Source organism: Girardinichthys multiradiatus, chromosome 20, assembly GCF_021462225.1.
Source record: "Girardinichthys multiradiatus isolate DD_20200921_A chromosome 20, DD_fGirMul_XY1, whole genome shotgun sequence".
Taxonomy (NCBI): domain Eukaryota; kingdom Metazoa; phylum Chordata; class Actinopteri; order Cyprinodontiformes; family Goodeidae; genus Girardinichthys; species Girardinichthys multiradiatus.
Window position 1 is genome coordinate 26,681,841 of NC_061812.1, and position 19,242 is coordinate 26,701,082.

General features: G+C 43.3%; 1 protein-coding gene across 3 annotated transcripts; it reads left to right on the forward strand.

Annotated features, from left to right (window-relative positions):
* Positions 1 to 1,092: 1,092 nt before the first annotated feature.
* Positions 1,093 to 18,754, forward strand: usp49 (ubiquitin specific peptidase 49). Of its 3 annotated transcripts, none has more exons than XR_007035483.1 (9): positions 1,093 to 1,943; positions 7,615 to 7,735; positions 8,037 to 8,139; positions 8,248 to 9,719; positions 10,947 to 11,154; positions 13,457 to 13,565; positions 13,643 to 13,848; positions 13,929 to 14,161; positions 18,649 to 18,754. XR_007035483.1 is itself a non-coding variant. In XM_047348115.1 (7 exons), exons 3-7 carry the CDS (start codon positions 8,313 to 8,315, stop codon positions 14,030 to 14,032), a joined length of 2,034 nt encoding a protein of 677 aa, XP_047204071.1. In that variant the 5' UTR covers positions 1,093 to 1,943; positions 7,615 to 7,735; positions 8,248 to 8,312; the 3' UTR covers positions 14,033 to 14,070. The 3 variants fall into 3 exon arrangements, 1 of the variants encoding a protein (XP_047204071.1); XR_007035482.1 differs by lacking the exon at positions 18,649 to 18,754 and adding an exon at positions 17,339 to 18,051; XM_047348115.1 differs by lacking the exons at positions 8,037 to 8,139; positions 18,649 to 18,754 and having other exon boundaries at positions 13,929 to 14,070.
* Positions 18,755 to 19,242: the final 488 nt, after the last annotated feature.

Below are 19,242 nucleotides of genomic sequence, written 5' to 3' on the forward strand. Positions count from 1 at the left end.
ATTAAAAAGTTCAAGTAGTATGAATGCCTTTGCAACAGACTGCATATACAGACCCATTAAATAAATTAGAATATTGTTGAAAAGTTCATTTATTTCAGTAACTTAGCTTATTAAGTGAAACACATATAGATTAACTGTACACAAACTGATGTTTTCTAGCCTTTATTTGTGTTATTTATGAGGATTTTCTGCTTACACCTAATGAAAACCCAACATTTAAGATTAGAATATTACATTAAATAAAAAAAAAACAGTGATTTCTAGGCGCAGCCAAGGGCCAGAGGGGCTCTGGTTTGGGGACCAGTGGATTTTGTCTCTTCTTTTTGCAGATGACGTGGTCCTGCTGGCCCCTTCTAGCCAGGACCTACAGCATGCGCTGGGGCAATTGGCAGGCGAGTGTGAAGCGGCTAGGATGAGGATCAGCCCCTCCAAGTCCGAGGCCATGGTTCTCGACCGGAAAAGGGTGGCTTGTCCTCTTCAGGTTGGAGGGGAGTTCCTGCCTCAAGTGGAGGAGTTCAAGTATTTTGGAGTCTTGTGCACGAGTGAGGGGAGAATGGAGCGGGAGATCAACAGACGGATCGCTGCGGCTGCCGCAGTAATGGGTACGCTGTGTTGGTCCATTGTGGTGAAGAGAGAGCTGAGCCGAAGAGCTTCAGCATGAACTCTGGGTCATGACAGAAAGTACGAGATCCCAGATACAAGTGGCTGAAATTAGCTTCCTCCGTAGGGTGGCTGGGAACTCCCTTGGAGATAGGGTGAGGAGCTCAGCCATCCGGGAGGGGCTCGGAGTAGAGCAGCTGCTCCTCCACATCGAGAGGAGCCAGTTGAGGTGGCTCGGGCATCTATACTGGATGCCTCCTGAACGCCTTCTTCCAGAGGTGTTCCAGGCACGTCCCACCGGGAGGAGGCCCAGGGGACGGCCCAGGACACACTGGAGGGACTATGTCTCTCGGCTGGCCTGGGAACGCCTTGGGCTCCCCCCAGAGGAGCTGGAGGAGGTGTCTGGGGAGAGGGACGTCTGGGTGTCTCTTCTGTGTCTGCAACCCTGCGACCCGGTCTCAGATGAAGGGGAAGACGACGAGTACCAATAAAAAAAAAACTTTTTTGATTCAGAAATGTGGGCTTTTGGAAATGTATGTTTTAAACCTGCTTACAGATTGTTATTTAAAAAAATACTCTTTATTTGACAGACAATCCTCATTGGAACACATTTACATTTTTTGAATATGACTGTATACTATGGTATGTTTTCATTAATACCTACCTGTACACTGGGTTTTAATTAAATACAGCACTAATACTGTTTATTATATATCAAATACATGCTGTTTTGTGTAAATATCTTTTGTATATATTTAGAGTTTTTGTTCTGAAGTAAAATTTCCCCTCAAAAAGTATGAATTTTTCAATAGTTTCCACAAACGTTAAATCCTGCCAGAATAATAAACTATCCCTAGTCTAAAGTAGTTACAGTACTAGTGGGAGCAGGGTGTCACTTTATGTGCCAACTTTACAGTCATTCCCAGTGACAGAGGCAGGAATTTTAAGATGAATTTCCTCCAAAAACTGTTTAAAAGTTACACATACTACCACTCTCCTCTCTGCTTTTGATTAGATCATGTTCAGCTATCTGACACCCAACCGGGTCACACGCGGTTTACCCGGGACACTGGGTGAGGCGACCGTTCCTTTCGCCCGGTCCAAAAAACCCAAGCTTCGGGTTATTGTTCCATGTGGCCACGGTGGGTGGGTGGAAAGACGGTCCATCCTGCTGCCTGTTGTTCAGCCGCGGAGCCAATGAGAGCCCTGCTGCCGCTCAGTCCCGGTCCAATGAGAGCAGCGGGGTCTGGGCTCGTTTCTAGAGTTGGGTTGTTCAATCTGCGAGGAGGACAACAAGCCGCTGCAGCTCTCTGAGTGTACCGGATGGATGGATACTGACGATGGTAAACCCTACTTTGCTTTTTTTCCCCTAAATACCAGATAATGCAAATGTAGTAACAGACGAGTGCCTGCCGTGGTCCGGCGTCCTTCCTGCTGTGTGTCTCCACAGGCGGTTCTACGTGGAGAATGTCACCGGGGAGTTTTTAAACGGTTCGCTCGGGGAGCTAAGCCGTTAGTTAACGTTAGCGAACAACAACAACAACCGTTAGGTTAACTTCAATTGTCCTCATCAAAAACGCGTTAGCAGCCTAGCTAATGCTACTTCTTATTTAGCAACAAGCGTTGTAGCCACTTTAATTACTGCGAGAATAACAAACTGGGTAAAACAGAGCAAAAGGGGGTTTAGCATCAGCTAAGCCCGTGCAAAGCCGTTGTAGCTAGCGGCGGCTAGCGGCGTTAGCTAAGTTACTGCTGGCTGGGCTGCCTCACAGCAACAAAGTTGTTGGAGGTTCCTGGAGAGTGGCTCTTCGACTGTTCTTTGTTCTGGCTCAACATGGAGATGGTGGGCTAGAGGCTAGCATGGCTTGAGGAGAAGCCACCCCCTCCGAGCCGGACAGCAGATAAAGACACAGCTGCAGCGGAGATGTTATAATGTTAAATATCAGCGTTAAGGCGATTCTAATGTGAACATGCAAGCAGCAGCAGCACAACATAGCACGGTTGGTGAATGTACCTAAGGGACTAGTTGAAGAGCTGGAACAAACAACGATGAGTCTGATTAAAAGTAATGTCTTTAATTACACGAATGAGTATAACTGTTGCAAGTGTATTCTCATAACCTTTGTTTTTTAACGGAGCAGTTAAAAAGTGGGAGCATTTACCGGAAAAAAGAAATGCTGCAAGTTTGTCAATAAAATCTTGGATAAACACCATGTTTGTGTGGGACATGTTAAAATGTACCATGCTGTAAAAACATTTTTGCCCCCTTGCATGTTTCTTCTGGTTTTGCTTCCCTTTTCGCAACTAAATGTTTCAGATTGCCAAACAAATTTTAATATGAAAGATAACCCAAGTAAATACACAATAACGTTTCAAATTATGACTTAATTTGTCAATAGAAATACTAACCAAACCAACGTGGTCCTGTGTGAAAAAGTAATTTCCGCTCTTGTTAAATTACAAATTAGCTGTGATTAACCATATTTTTTTTGTTTAATTTCTTGAGCCATACTCGGACATGATTTCTGCCAGAGCTGTAGAATGAAGACATCTCTTAAATAAAACCACTGACAAAATGAAGTAGGCAGAAAACAAAAAACTCTCAAAAAAGCAACACATATCTACCTATAAAGAAATCAAGGACTGTTGCGAAGCAAAGTCTGCCATCTATTAGCTGGGAAAGGGTTACAAAGCCACTACTTAGGCTTTGGGACTCCAGTTAATCACATTATGTACATATGGAGAAATCATGAAACACTAGGAAACCTTCCCGGAAGAGAACGGGCTTCCAAAGTTACTCTAAGAGAGCATTGAAAACTCATCCATGAGGTCACAAAAGAACAGAGAGCAACATCTTACTTGCCAACGAACGGATCATCCAGGATGTCACCTAAGAGTCCAGAAGAAAATCTGAAGCACTGCAGGCATCACTTGTCTCAGTTAAGTTTCATGATTAAGCAATAATAGAGAGAAAAGTCTGATTTAAGTCTGAACATTGGAATGTTGGTGCATTACCTTATATATAGTTATTGCTCAAAAACCCTCCAATGTGGATACATTAAAATAAAATAGAAGAAATCTGTAATGGGCCCAAATATGTTTTCACATGACTGTATGCTAAAATGTATTCTAAATTTTGATAGCTCTAACTCAAAATATAAACACTATTCATGGACGTTATAAACCAATGCTTTTGGCATAAATTGCTAAATAATTTTTTCTCTTTTAGATATAACATTTTAAGCTCTGAATAATTTTAGTTATGTGTTGTGTTTCTCCTATTCAACTGCTAAAGTTACAGTATTTGGTCGTGTTATCTGTATATCTGACTATCTTATGTGCAACAGAACAAGCAGCTGGTATTCAGTAATGTTTATTGGTATTGGATTTCATGCTTTCCCCACATATTCAAGGGGCTAATATGCAAAGGACACCGGGTCAGCCGGTGCTTTATAGCGCTTGCAGTTTTAAATCTGACGAAAACAGAAGGGAATACAAGATTATCTCAGTTTATGCCTCAAAACTGGTATGAGATTCTCACTTTACGATAACCTCAAGTAAAAATTTAAGGTTACTACTGTATTTACTCAAAAGATTTATGACATTTGTTCTTACTGTTGCTAAAAAATATAAATCTATATAATGTGGTTCCCAATAGGGGTGTTGAATGAACAGCTTGAGGTCCTCTTCAAATAAAGACAGTTGAACTCTTCAAATAAAACCTAAATGATAACAGTAAACGTATATTTTGTTTCTATAAACGTTAGAATAAATAAAAACAAAGCTTGCAGATACATAAACCATTATTGTTAATGCTCGTACTCGTCGTCTTCCTCTTTATCCGGGACTGGGTCACGGGGGCAGCAGACTCAGCAGAGACGCCCAGACTTCCCTCTCCCCAGACACCTCCTCCGGGGGGAGCCCAAGGCGTTCCCAGGCCAGCGGAGAGACATAGTCCCTCCAGCGTGTCCTGGGCCGTCCCCTGGGCCTCCTCCCGGTGGGACGTGCCTGGAACACCTCCCGAGGAACGCGTTCAGGAGGCATCCGGCATAGATGCCCGAGCCACCTCAACCGGCTCCTCTCGATGTGGAGGAGCAGCGGCTCTACTCCAAGCTCCTCCTGGATGGCCGAGCTCCTCACCCGATCTCTAAGGGAGTTAATTGGCATTACTAGTGTCCAAGTAATGATATCAGTAATATGGGTAACGATTCTATACTCAATCAATGGTCTGGGTCACAATTCTCTTGCATTATTTTCTGTGTGGACACTGAAAAGAAAAACTGATCTATAAAACACATTTAGTGTTGCTTTTATTTTGATACACTGAGTTGACCAAAAATCCAGAAAAAACACCTTCTAATTTGGTAGTATGATAGAATATAATTTGGTTTTTAACGCAACATAAGTATAGCAAACTGATATCATCTGCTCCGGTAAAGCATGCAGTTACTGGCTTAACAAAAATGCATCTTACCGCTTTGCTAACTGTAGTTTTAAAGCTGTTACCTTAGTTCATGGGTGTTCAGCACCAGTCCTCAAGGGCCGTTGTCCTGCCAGCTTTAGATATGTCTCTACCCCAACACAGCTGATTCCAATGGTCCAACTACCTCCTCAGCACCTCGTCAGGTTCTGCGGAGGCCTGCTAATGAACTGTCAGGGAAAGAACTAAAACATGCAGAATGATGGCCCTTGAAGACTGACTTTGGACACCACTGCCTTAGTCGGAGTGGTCGGTGCCCCTTCGTTAGTTTCCACGTCATCACTGTGATTTTAGCTACCAGATATGAGTCTTTCTTGAAAGCAAAAGAAACAGGTGGCAGCTTTCTTTTCAGACAGTTTACCAGCAGTGCACAGCAACAGGTGGGGGAGGGACAGAATTGCATTACTGTGTGTTCCAGAAAGCCTTTCTTTTTCTATTTGTTTATTTTTAATAAACACAAACACAACTTTTTGTCACTGTTTGACCTACTCTGATTGGTAAAACGGTCTGATTTCAGAACCTAACCAATATACAGGGGTTGGACAATGAAACTGAAACACCTGGTTTTAGACCACAATAATTTATTAGTATGGTGTAGGGCCTCCTTTTGCGGTCAAAACAGCATCAATTCGTCTTGGGAATGACATATACAAGTCCTGCACAGTGGTCAGAGGGATTTTAAGCCATTCTTCTTGCAGGATAGTGGCCAGGTCACTACGTGATACTGGTGGAGGAAAACGTTTCCTGACTCCTCCAAAACACCCCAAAGTGGCTCAATAATATTTAGATCTGGTGACTGTGCAGGCCATGGGAGATGTTCAACTTCACTATCATGTTCATCAAACCAATCTTTCACCAGTCTTGCTGTGTGTATTGGTGCATTGTCATCCTGATACACGGCACCACCTTCAGGATACGATGTTTGAACCATTGGATGCACATGGTCCTCAAGAATGGTTCGGTAGTCCTTGGCAGTGACGCACCCATCTAGCACAAGTATTGGGCCAAGAGAATGCCATGATATGGCAGCCCAAACCATCACTGATCCACCCCCATGCTTCACTCTGGGCATGCAACAGTCTGGGTGGTACGCTTCTTTGGAGCTTCTCCACACCGTAACTCTCCTGGATGTGGGGAAAACAGTAAAGGTGGACTCATCAGAGAACAATACATGTTTCACATTGTCCACAGCCCAAGATTTGCGCTCCTTGCACCATTGAAACCGACGTTTGGCATTGGCATGAGTGACCAAAGGTTTGGCTATAGCAGCCCGGCCGCGTATATTGACCCTGTGGAGCTCCCGACGGACAGTTCTGGTGGAAACAGGAGAGTTGAGGTGCACGTTTAATTCTGCCGTGATTTGGGCAGCCGTGGTTTTATGTTTTTTGGATACAATCCAGGTTAGCACCCAAACATCCCTTTCAGACAGCTTCCTCTTGCGTCCACAGTTAATCCTGTTGGATGTTGTTCGTCCTTCTTGGTGGTATGCTGACATTACCCTGGATACCGTGGCTCTTGATACATCACAAAGACTTGCTGTCTTGGTCATAGATGCGCCAGCAAGACGTGCACCAACAATTTATCCTCTTTTGAACTCTGCTATGTCACCCATAATGTTGTGTGCATTTCAATATTTTGAGCAAAACTGTGCTCTTACCCTGCTAATTGAACCTTCACACTCTGCTCTTACTGGTGCAATGTGCAATCAATGAGGACTGGCTACCAGGCTGGTCCAATTTAGCCATGAAACCTCCCACACTAAAATGACAGGTGTTTCAGTTTCATTGTCCAACCCCTGTATATGCATGCATCAAAACCACCGTAAATATTTCTCAACTGTCTCATTTTTATTTAAATGTCTATATTGGACTTATTTAGACTTTTAACCCCGAAGGACGCGTGTAGAAGCAAAGGTAGTTTGAACTATTGATAGGGGCTACTATTACAGCCTTATTCACAGGGAAATCCGAAACATGTAAAGCTTTCTAAAGTTGCTGTTAGGGAGGGTAAAGTAGGAAAACGCCCTACACTGTAATCTCATGCTCAGTGCAAATACTGAGCACTGTCATGTTCAGTATTTGGAGACTTTGAACTTTTATTGTTTTGATTTTAAATGGGTGATACATTAAACAGTTTTCTATAGAGATGCAAGATTTTTGAGAAGAAATAATGAAGTCTTTAGAGAACAGAGGCAAAGCTCGCTCTACATTCAGGATTAAACAAAGCTAACAAAAAAGCTATGAGAGAACAAGGAATTGAATGAAATGTTTTTGCATTCATCTTGTGTTGTATGTCCTGCTAGATTTTAGTTAAATAAATGAATTTAACACAACCCACTTTGTTAAATTAATTTCTACTTTTAGTGTATGATAGTGTTAGTAACTATTTTGTTCAGGTGTTGAAAATCCTTGTTTAAACTCTTGATGCAAATTTATGTGAAACGCTGCAAATGCCTTATTTGTATAGAGTTATTTAGCATTTCCATTGTCTTCATTAATTGGTTGATTATGCAACCTGTCCCGACTGTTTTCCAGTCTCCTCCTGCTGGTGCTGGTTCTGACGGTGGATGTGAATGGTCGACCTGAGGCTTGTTGCTGATTTCAGTTCTGCAAATGATGTGATGCAGCAAATCTGATCGAGAGGACTTCTTGTACAGTTAGTATACCTGTTTCATTTACCCCCCTCAGTCCTGCCACGTTCAAAGACAGTGAGCTTTTTTGCCTTTGCCACAGGAGTGTATTCATACAGGCTGGAATGGTTTAGGTCAAATCCTGTTCATTTGTTGAATGAACACAGACAAAATTAATACCTGAATGCAAATGAGAATCTGAGACAAAACTTCACACTGCAGGCAAATGAGCACAAATGCACAAAAATAATCAGATTTCAGCAAAAAATCAGAAGTCAGCATCAAGACCCGCAGTGTGAACGTTGCCTTAAAAATTGTTGTTCACAGATTCGTTGAATCTGTCTGAGCTTGTGTAATGTTCTAAAAAGAAGAATGGAGAAAAATCTGGGAAAATGCAGAGCAGGTAGAGACAAGCTACAGACAAGTTCAAGTATGTATACTTTCACTAGGCATTCTTAATCATGTTTCTATATTTTTAAGTAGTCCCATCTCATTTAATCCTAACCTGCCCTTTCTTCCTCTGTTATTCTTCCACCAGAATGAGTTGCTGCTTTGCTGCAGGACGTGTGTCCTTTAACTGAGGCCACATGTGTATCCGGACAGATGGATCGCTGTAAGCACGTGGTTCGCCTTCGCCTGGGCCAAGACCATTCCATTCTCAACCCACAAAAATGGCACTGTGTGGAGTGCAGCACCACAGATTCAGTGTGGGCCTGCCTCAAGTGCTCCCACGTTGCCTGTGGGCGCTTCATAGAGGAGCACTTTCTCAAACACTTTCAGGAGTCACAGCACCCACTGGCCATGGAGGTGCGTGAGCTGGATGTCTTCTGCTTTGCTTGTGGAGACTATGTACTGAATGATAATGCAGAGGGAGACCTGAAACTCCTCAGAGGTGCTCTCTCTACAGTTCGAAGCCCAGGAAGACGGTCACTGCGCTCTTCCACTGGGGGGGATTACGCCCCCTGGGTCTGGGAAGGCGGGCCGCAGCCTGCCATGCAGCTGGCGCTGCGCCACAGGAGGAAAGCCCTACTGGGAAGGATGCTTCAGAATTGGATCAACAAACACCAGGAGGTTCAAAATCAGCGCAAAGAGAAACTTGAGGAGACCAGGAGACAAAAGAAGGAGGTAAAAAGGAAACTCCTGGAAGATCTTGGCAACATTCCTCCCAGAAAGAGTGCCAGGCTTCTTACTCAGGCGCCACGTTCAACCATGACGCTCATTCCACGCAAATTTCGCGACCCCCCAGAACGCCTACCTCCACCTCCCAAGAAGCCTTCACTTGTCAACCTGCCCCGCAGGGCTCCACAGATCAGCAGAGCCGCTAAATTGAGGAGATACTACTCCACACACGCGGTAACGCGGAGGAGACATGCTCCAGGTGTCACTGGTCTGCGCAACTTGGGAAACACGTGCTATATGAACTCAATATTGCAAGTGCTGAGCCACCTGCAGAAATTCAGGGAGTGTTTTCTTACTTTGGACCTGTGTGAGACTGAGGAGCTGCTGGCCAAAACCAACCACTCCCAGGGGATGAAGGGGGTGACTGGAGCAGTTGTCAGCAGCGGTACCACACCACTGTCAGAGTACCCTCTTGGACGTATGGGGAAGGCAGGTTGTTGGAATTTGCCTGAAGGCAAAAAGGAGAGCGTCCCACCCTCCCCACAGGCTGCAGAACTGGTCCAGCCCAAAGAGCCTCGCTGCTCTACTCGCCAGCAAATGTCTCTGTGCCACGAGCTGCATACACTTTTCAGGGTCATGTGGTCGGGCCGGTGGACTCTTGTATCTCCCTTCGCCATGCTGCACTCCGTGTGGAACCTCATCCCGGCTTTCCGTGGATATGATCAGCAAGATGCCCAGGAGTTCTTATGTGAACTGCTGGACAAGGTGCAGCAGGAGCTGGACACAGAGGGGTCAAAGCGGCGGATAGTCATCCCCATCACAAAGAGGAAGCTGTCCAAGCAAGTGCTGAAGGTTCTGAACACCATCTTTCACGGACAGCTGCTCAGCCAGGTGAGACTGTCAGTGCACGAAAACGCGAGCACAAATCCAGCTCAGCAGCTGTTAGAGATGCAAAAATCAGACCTTTTTCTGGTACCGATCCCCAGTTTTCTTTGAGGTTTGACCTGCCGATTCAGATGCTGATTGATGCTTTTTTATGGCTTAGAACACATAAAGGAGAAAATAATGTGTTGAGTGTTCCTTGATGCGGGTATTAGTTTAAATCCAACAGATGTTGGCTGTTAGTTGGTACATTTATAGAAAGAAAATGATTAGAGTTCTTAGTTCTGATGCATTTAATGGGGGAGTCAGATTTTTCAGTGTTTGATTTTCAGATCAGAGCTGATCAAGAGAAAAAAAACATATTGCTTCATTGTTGCTGCTCTTGTTTATGTTCTTTCTGGTCATTTTATACATGAAAGACTTTGTTCTAACTTGTTAGCAGGTTTAAGACGATGACTAATGGCCCAACATCTGAGAAAAGCACCCAATAGTCTGTCACACTTTATATTCTTTGATTACAATTGTAAATTTTCCATGTATTACATGGCTTCCGATCAGTTGCTAATCATAGTTTACTCACATCAACTCAGTCAGACTGGGGTTTGGGTTTTACTTGGTTTAGGCAAAACTGTGTGCCTAAGAGAGCTGTGCTGTGAAACAGGGTTTTAATCATTTAAAACTAAGATAACATAATGAAAGTTCCCATTTCAACTGTCTTTGTTGAAAGTTTGAGGTTCTCTTGCAGCCCACATAAACTGCAGACATGTCTTGACATGTACAAAACACTGCTTCCATTGAGATAGCTTGTGAATCTTTTGTGCTTCCTCTGATTTCATTTTTAAACACTTGACTTATAGTGGAAATAGCTCAGTTTGAGTCTCCTTCTCTCTGTCACAACATTTACACTGAAGAGTTGTGGTTTACTTTTGTTTTGTGAGGGTTTGTTCAGGCCAGACAGATTAGTGAGTTCCAGACCAGCTGGTTCCTCTGTGCGTTTCCAATTATGATACCAGTCAATTAATCTGTCGGGCTTTACTCATAGTCCTCTTCAAGCAAATGCTTTACACAAAAAATGTTCCAAACAAAACATTGCATTTTTATGTATGCAAATTATTTCAAAATAAAATGGCAATTCCAATAATAAAAATAGAAGTAATATAAACCTTAGAAAACACTACATTACTGAAGTTTATTGTCCTAAACGTTCTCTGTGCTCTTCCTCTTACTCTGTTTTAGGTGACATGTCTGTCCTGTAAGCACAAGTCCAACACAGTAGAGCCATTCTGGGATTTATCCCTGGAGTTTCCAGAGAGATATCACAGTAGGAACAAAGGCTCAGGCGCTACTGCTTACCAGCGCAGCTGCACCCTCATAGAGATGCTGTCCAAGTTCACAGAGATGGAGGCTCTTGAAGGCAACATCTACGCCTGCAACCACTGCAACAGTTAGTATAAACGTTTCCTTTGCTCATGTCAACATTCAAAGCCTCACCTTGGTAAAAACCTATATCATTATATTTGGTCATGTTTATGTAATGATTATTTACCAAAATTACTTATCAGGAAAACGTTGTTGATGCTTTTACCTTTCAAGTTTGAAAGGGTCCAGATGCTCACAACCAAATAAATGGCAAAGTAAAAGAAAAACTGTTTTCTAGTTTCTAGACTTAAAAGGGTTTTAGTGGATAGCTGTAAGTTAAAGTTCAAGAAAACTCTGAGGTTTAAATCGCTTCTTTATATAAAGTCTTTTGGCCTGAACAGATAAAAAGTCTACTTGTTAAACCAAATATGTTGACTTAGTTTTGGATCAGATTGCCCCTTCACCATTTTTTTCCATTTTGTACCCCTCTCTATAAGCATTGTGTATCACTTTATTTTTGATTATGGAACAAATCATAAAATTGTACAATATTTTCTGGATTTCCATGGATGATGGTTCTGATCCCTGTTGGGGACAGACAAATCTCATAGAGCATGACAGATTATTAAACCAAAGGAGCTCTAAGGAACCCGTTGTAGATGGATTATATTTACTAACCTCGTATAACCAATTATCCCTAAAGTAGACTAGATTACAGAAAACCAATGGTTGACAAGGCGTGTACAAGACATCTCCAGGGTGGGTACGAACTGATTCATGTCGGTACGAAAGGTCCACTGGCCGACAGCTCCATTTCATAACAAAGAATTTCTGCTATGAAAAGAAAATCAAGGCTCTGTTTCCACAGTGTTTGATTGATCTGGTCCAAACTAGACTTGGTGCAGCCTGGCAGGGAGAGCTGGTGGGATTCTAGGGAGGGGGAGAAGGTACACCAATGAAAAAGTGCTGTAGTTGATTAATGACACATGGAGATAATTGTTACAGAACAGAGTTGCTTCTCAGTAATTGTTTTTCTTTTTCTTCTTCATTAGAAGACAAATTTGTAATTTTGAATAAAGTGTTTTTTAGTTGACTGGGATGATGGTGGATACTTTCCCATGTCGGAAACTTACCAGTTTTAAAAATGTAGGTACCCAACAGACCAAAGAATTGGGGAAAAAGTCTTGGTGTTGTTGGTATATGCAACAAAATTAATATAATTATTATAGTCGCTTATTTTCTTTTTTAAGATATTTTTTCAGCACTAGTGGCCTTTATTTTTTCCATTTTTGACAGTAGGTAGACAGGAAAGAGGGGTAGAGAGAGGGGGAGACATTCGGTAAATGTCGCCGGGTCCGGGACTCGAACCCGGGACAGCCGCCATTCGAGGACTGTAGCCTCTGTACATGGTCGCGCGCTTAAGCCCTACACCATCAGCGCCACGCCATAGTCGCTTATTTTCTATAATTATCCTGTTTGTCCTGGGTATTTCATAGACTTGAGGTAAACTGAGTAAATTGGTGCATGTCAATAAAAGTTAAGTCTCATCATGCTGTAAATGCATCTCAAGTCGTCTTGTTCTTAGAATGACCTATTCTAAATCCAGACAAATCTGAGTATCTGTGGCAAAACCTGAAAGTTATTGTTCACGTTCTCTCCATCATTCTGACTGACCTTCAGCTATTTTGCTAAGAACAACGGAGGAGAAATGTCAGTTTCTAGATGTACAAAGCTGGTAGAGACGCACCACAAGAAGACTTACAGCTGTTACTGCAGCAAAAAGGGATTCTACTTAGTGTTGACTCATGAGGACTTAATATAGTGTTCAGATTTACTTTTTAATATATTTGGAAAATTTGTATGATTTCTTTTTTTTTTCTTCTGCTTTACATGTTCTGCTTTGTGGTCTGTCAATTACAAGACAAAAAGTAGTGTGTGGCTGTAATGTGACTAAATGTGAAAAGTCAAGGGGTGTGAATACTTGTGCAGGTCAGTATGACTCAGTCAGGTGTTCAATAGTCTAATCATTTTTATAAGATCTGGATTTTGTTTCCAAATACCAGAAATATAACTTTATTTAAAGCCTTGCCTAGATGCCTATTGCCCAGAGATTTAGATTAGAAAATCAGAAAACCAAACCAAAATAACTGTTCTGGATGTGAGCTCAGATTCTTCTGCGTAGGAAAGCAGACCTTAGATACACAGATCTTTAGTTGGAGTTATAGCTACTGCTTATAATGGGGGCAGTAGTTTAACCTGTCTAGGTTTGTTTGTTTTTTAATTACTAGAATTAATTTTACCTGCTGGACACACATTTCAGATTTAATAATGTGGATTATTTTATAATAATGTTGTGGATTAATTCATCCTGTCTTTCTTGGTTTCAGAAAGAAGAAGAAAATCATCCCACAAACCCTTAGTTCTGTCAGAAGCACGAAAGCAGCTTCTGATCTACCGCTTACCTCAGGTTCTACGGCTGCACCTCAAACGCTTCAGGCAAGTTTCTCCGCAGGCTCACTTTCCTGCCGTTTTTTTTTTTTTTTTTATGCCAACTCTTCCCTGTGTTATGGCAGATGGTCGGGCCGGAACCACAGGGAGAAAATCGGCGTCCATGTGGCCTTCGACCAGGTTCTGAATATCAAACCATACTGCTGCACAGACTCAGGTCACTCTGTCCACAGAGAAGGCTACACCTACGACCTGTCTGCTGTGGTCATGCATCATGGTAAAGGCTTTGGCTCAGGGCACTACACCGCATACTGCTACAACACGGAAGGAGGTGAGAAACCACCCATCTTCACATGACACTGACGTCCTGTCAGGAGTATTAGGTTTACATTTTTGTCTTGTCTTCCTCAGGCTTCTGGGTCCACTGTAATGACTCTGAGATGAAGGTTTGCAGCGTGGAGGAAGTGTGCAACACTCAGGCCTATATTCTGTTCTATACCCAGAGGTCTGCCTAGGTACCTCTCGTGCTGTGACTTGTACTGAGGGCTGCATTCAAGATGTTGTCAGATGTTTTCCCTGATGTCACTGAAAAGGTTTGCCAAACGAGACGGTAACGAGGGCAAAGGGAAAGCCAAATCATACAGGTGCGTCTCAATAAATTAGAAAGTTCCTTCATTTCAGTAATACAGTTCAAACGGAGGGAACACGTATATTATTTTGATTCATTACAAACGGGTTGATATATTTCAGTTTATTTTATTGATTATGAATTAAAGCCCAAAATTCTGTTTCTCAGAAAATGTTAATATAAAACATAATTAGAAATGTCCATTTATTGAAGAGTATATCTGTGAACTGCACAGTATATTCTCTAAATGCCTGGTCAGGGCTCCTTTTTCCTACTGCATCAGTGAAGAATGACATGGAGGCAATCAGCCCTTAGGTCTGCTGAGGTGTTCAGGAAGTCCAGGTTGCTTTAATAGCGTCCTTCAGCTCACCTGCATTGTTGGTTCTTGTGTTTTCATCTTTAAAGATTCTCTGGGATTTAGGGCAGGTCCATTTGCTGGCCAATCAAGCACAGTGGTACCACGGTCATTTAGGAGGTTTTGGTACTTCAATCGGTGTCAGCAGGTACCAAGTCCTGCTGGAAAATGAAATCAGCCATGCATTCATTGTCTACCGCTTATCTGAGATCGACTTGTGGGACCAACAGGTCCAGGAGGGAAACCCAGACATCCCTCTCCCCAGCAACATCATCCAGCTCATTCTGGGGGATCCCAAGGCGTTCCCAGGCCAGGCAGTTTTTAAAGTCCTTCCTGGCTGTTCCTCTGGGTCTCCGTCCAGGGTGACATGCCTGGAAAAGATCCAAAGACAGGTGTCCCAGCGGCATCCTGATCAGATGCCTGAACTTCCTCAGTTGACTCTTTTCGATGTGAAGGAGCAGCGGCTCTGCTTTGAGCCGCCCCTGGATGACGGAGCTCCTCACCCTACCTCTAAGGCTGAGTCCAACCGCCCTCCAAAGGAAGCTCATTTCGGCTGCTTGCATCCAGGACCTTGTTGTTTTGGTCATGATTGGTAAATCCAGAGGTTTGCTTTTTGGGTCAGCTGTTTCTTTACCACAGCTGACCAGAGCAGCACCTGCATTACTGCAGACGAAGCCCTGATCCATCTGTCCGTAATCCGTTCCATCCTACCATCGCTCATGAACAAGACAACAAGATGGTTAAACTCCTCCGCTTGAGACCGAGACTGTTAACATCTCCATAAAGCTTGTCAGGGAAGCATGAGGTGCTCACACTGGACCTCAGACACGTTGGTTCTGTCCCTTCCCCTCAGCTGGACAACTATCAAGTCAGCAGTCTTCCACGTATAGTACAACTGGATCAGTGCTTCTGTGATATTTTTCTGTCTCTGCTCTGTTCTCTCAAACCCCCAGTCGGTGGTGGCAGGTTACCGCTCACATTGAACTTGGTTCTGCTGGGGGTTTCGTCCTGTTAAAGGGGAGTTTTCCTCTGCACTGTCGCTACATGCTCATCCAGGAGGAGTGAATGCTGCAAGTCACTGACTCAAAGCAAACTGCTGGTTTTCCATAGATAGAAAAACTGCCCGGTGGGGGGTGCTCCAGGAGTACACAGTTGGGCCCTTTTATTAGGGGCCATCCGGTCTCTGTACAAGCGGAGCAGGAGTTTGGTCCGCATTGCCGGTACTAAGTCGGACCTGTTCCCGGTGCATGTTGGACTCTGCCAGGGCTGCCCTTTGTCACCGGTCCTGTGGAGGAGTTTAAGTATCTCGGGGTCTTGTTCACGAGTGAGGGAAGAATGGAGCGGGAGATCAACAGACGGATCGGTGCGGCTGCCACAGTAATGGGGGCGCTGTGCTGGTCCATTGTGGTGAAGAGAGAGCTGAGCCGAAAAGCGAAGCTCTCAATTTACTGGTCGGTCTACGTTCCTACCCTCACCTATGGCCATGAACTTTGGGTCATGACCGAAAGAACGAGATCCCGGATACAAGCGGCTGAAATGAGCTTCCTCCGTAGGGTGGCCAGGCACTCCCTTAGAGATAGGGTGAGGAGCTCGGCCATCCGGGAGGAGCTCGGAGTGGAGCCACTGCTCCTCCACATCGAGAGGAGCCAGTTGAGGTGGCTCGGGCATCTATACCAGATGCCTCCTGGACGCCTTCCTTGGGAGGTGTTCCAGGCACGTCCCACCAGGAGGAGGCCCAGGGGACGACCCGGGACACGCTGGAGGGACTATGTCTCTCGGCTGGCCTGGGAACGCCTTGGCCTCCCCCTGGAGGAACTGGAGGAGGTGTCTGGAGAGAGGGACGTCTGGGCGTCTCTGCTGAGTCTGCTGCCCCCGCGACCCGGTCCTGGATAAGCGGAAGACGAGTACGAAAAACTTTTTAACCAATTTGAATAACTGTTTGATAGATAGGGTTATCTGGAATGTATGTACCTGCCTTGAAATCTGTATGATTCGATTGAATTGGCTTTGTAAAGTGCCTTGGGACAACTTGTTGTGAATTGGCGCTATATAAATAAAACTGAATGATCGTGTTGATCATCAAAAACATTCAGATATTAATTTGTTTTGTTGATATTATGTAATATTTTAGATTTTTGAGAAACAGTATTTTGGGTTTTCGTTAGCTGTAGGCCTTAGTCATCAAAATTACCAGAAATAAATGCTTAGACTGTGTCACTCTGTTTAATGAATCTGTATGAGGCTTGAGTTTCTTCATTTTGTACAGAATTACTGAACTGAACCGTTTACTATTCTAATTTCTGTAGATACATCTGTAGTTGGAGATGGTAATTTTGCCATGTCTAATAGCAGGCAAACTTTAATAATGTTTAGAAAGCTGGATTATGTCTGTTAGGGGGGGAGAAAACCTTTTCATAAACGAGGCTGCAGGTTTTTCGGCCCGCGGGACGAACCTTTTAGTTCATGGCCTGAAGACTGTGGGAGCGGGTCTGTCCTGCTGAACACCAACATGTGTCCATGTTTTTCAATCAGGCTCGTGTCTGGAAGCATCCAGACACTCCACTGAGACAGCATTTTACATTCACAGGCAGCACGGATTCTGGCGTTTTTTAAACACCTTTTCATATTGAAGTGTCCATGTTTGATCTCTGAGCACTAAATCCTCCCAGCTCCACACGGAGCCAGGTTATCGGTCCAAACTCCGTGCTGCCTCCCGTTCAACTTTTTAAATTATTGTGTAATATCAAATATGAAAGCTTTTAATACTCACCGTGTGTCATCTGTATTTCATTCTTTCCTCCCCTCCAATGTACGCTGTGACTGGATACTGTGTCTTAGGCTCGAGACTCTCAGAGAACAGAAGTAGTTCTGGGTTGTTGTTTTTTTTTTTGTCATTCTGTTTAACTCCATGAAAAGAGGTGAATAAACTGAGTTTCCAACAAATGATAATGAATGAAGGGAAGCTGCAATTCTCCGGAGGGGCTGCCAGTCCTACTGTATGTTTGGCTAGTTTTATTCCCCTAAAAGCAGCTCCTCCTGCGGTTTAATGGTTTGACTGCTGCACCTCTGTCTAACCTGCTGGCAGATCAGAAACAAGTTAAAAGGGCAGAGGGCGGTGAAGCTGCAGAATGTGTTTTTGGGAAACTTGGAGAGGTACCCATTTTAAAGTTGAGCACCTGAAAGCAATATATTGTACATCGTTCATCTTAACAGTAAGTTAAAATAAAAATCAGGAATTCTTCTGCTTATTATATAATGTTTTGGGGTTTTTTTCTACTCTGCTGTTTCTATCGAGGTCTTTAGAATTTGCTAGGTAATCAAGAAAACTGTTGTGTTTGATACGAGTCAAATGCAAAATACATTTGTGAACTCTGTGACAGTTGGAACAATCTAAATGACGACGAATGTCTTACTTTATAGCGGTCAGTTGTGGCCATGCCACTGGCTCTGATCTCCTTGAGTTCTGTCTTGTACTGTAAGAACACCTGTCATAAATGTATTGTTCGTAAGGGTTTTGCCTGACAGTAATTATTAAAAAGACAACAAATACACCTGAGTGTTTTTTACCTTTACTTTCTTTTGTTTTTAACTGATTAGTTTGTTTAAACCCGGGGCCTGCTGTTCTGCAGTTGTGTGTGTGTGCTTCCAACATACCTGAATCACATAGTTGGGTCATTAGCATGACTCCTGATTGCATGCTGAGGTCATTTAGCTGTTTGATGCAGGCATTGGAACAGAGATGCAGGACACAAAGGTCCCGGTGGACTGGAGTTTGAAAGCCCTGATCTAAACACTGTTGATGTTCTAATCAGCGGACAGCTTTATCATAGAGCAAAAGATTTTACACTGAAAAAATCATCTCATGCTCTTCGAGTTTAATCAAAATCAGATCAATGTTAGAAACATGCGTTGATGCAGAAAGGGGGATAATATTGTATTCTCTTCATTTTCTATTGAATTTAAAACCATCTTTATCAAAGAACCTGCTGATATGTTTTCATTCATGTATCATAGATCAGGTCACACCTAAAAACAAAACCTGGAATTAGCCCAGAAGAGCCTGATGGTTGCATCTGTTCTAAACTCCACTGCCTTGTTTTCTTAATTTATTTCTCTGATGTTCATTCAAGATATATTAATTTCACCAGGGCAGAATGACATCAACAATGACCTTGGAGAGAGAGTTGCTGCTGCCCATCAGTCTATGAAGGGGTATAATGTCATTTCCATACAACCTGACCTCCATCATTTCAAAGTGAGAACAATAAATGACAAGTGGAAATCATCCTAGCAATTCACTCCAAGCTGAGACTGTGCAATGCTCAGAGAAATTATAAAACACCTGTTTAGGCCTCACTTTGTATGGTAAATATTAAACAACATTGCAAGTCAATTAAAAAAAAAATTAAACAACGGCTGGTTTGGAAAGGTTGACAGGAAGACACTTCTTCTCTTTTAGAAGAATATCGCAGCAGGTTTGCATTGTTGAACCACAAAACGTCCATAATAATCTTCCACGGACGGATTTCAGCAAACTGGAGTTGTTCAAACATAATACAGAGCCACCATGTACGAAGAAAACCACACAGCACATCAGCACAAATACCTTATACTGGCCATCAAGCACGGTGGTGTAGAGGTGATGATCTGGGCTTGTTTTGCAGCCACAGGATCCTGATCACCTTGCAGTCATTGAATCAGCTTTGGACCTCTCGGTACCGAAGTATTCCAGAGTCAAATGT

Excerpts from the sequence above, each read along its gene's own strand:
- usp49 (XM_047348115.1), top strand. The coding sequence starts at position 8,313 with ATGGATCGCTGTAAGCACGTGGTTCGCCTTCGCCTGGGCCAAGACCAT. Across the intron at positions 11,155-13,456 it reads CGCCTGCAACCACTGCAACA|AAAGAAGAAGAAAATCATCC; the intron begins GTTAGTATAAAC and ends TCTTGGTTTCAG. Across the intron at positions 13,566-13,642 it reads CTGCACCTCAAACGCTTCAG|ATGGTCGGGCCGGAACCACA; the intron begins GCAAGTTTCTCC and ends GTGTTATGGCAG.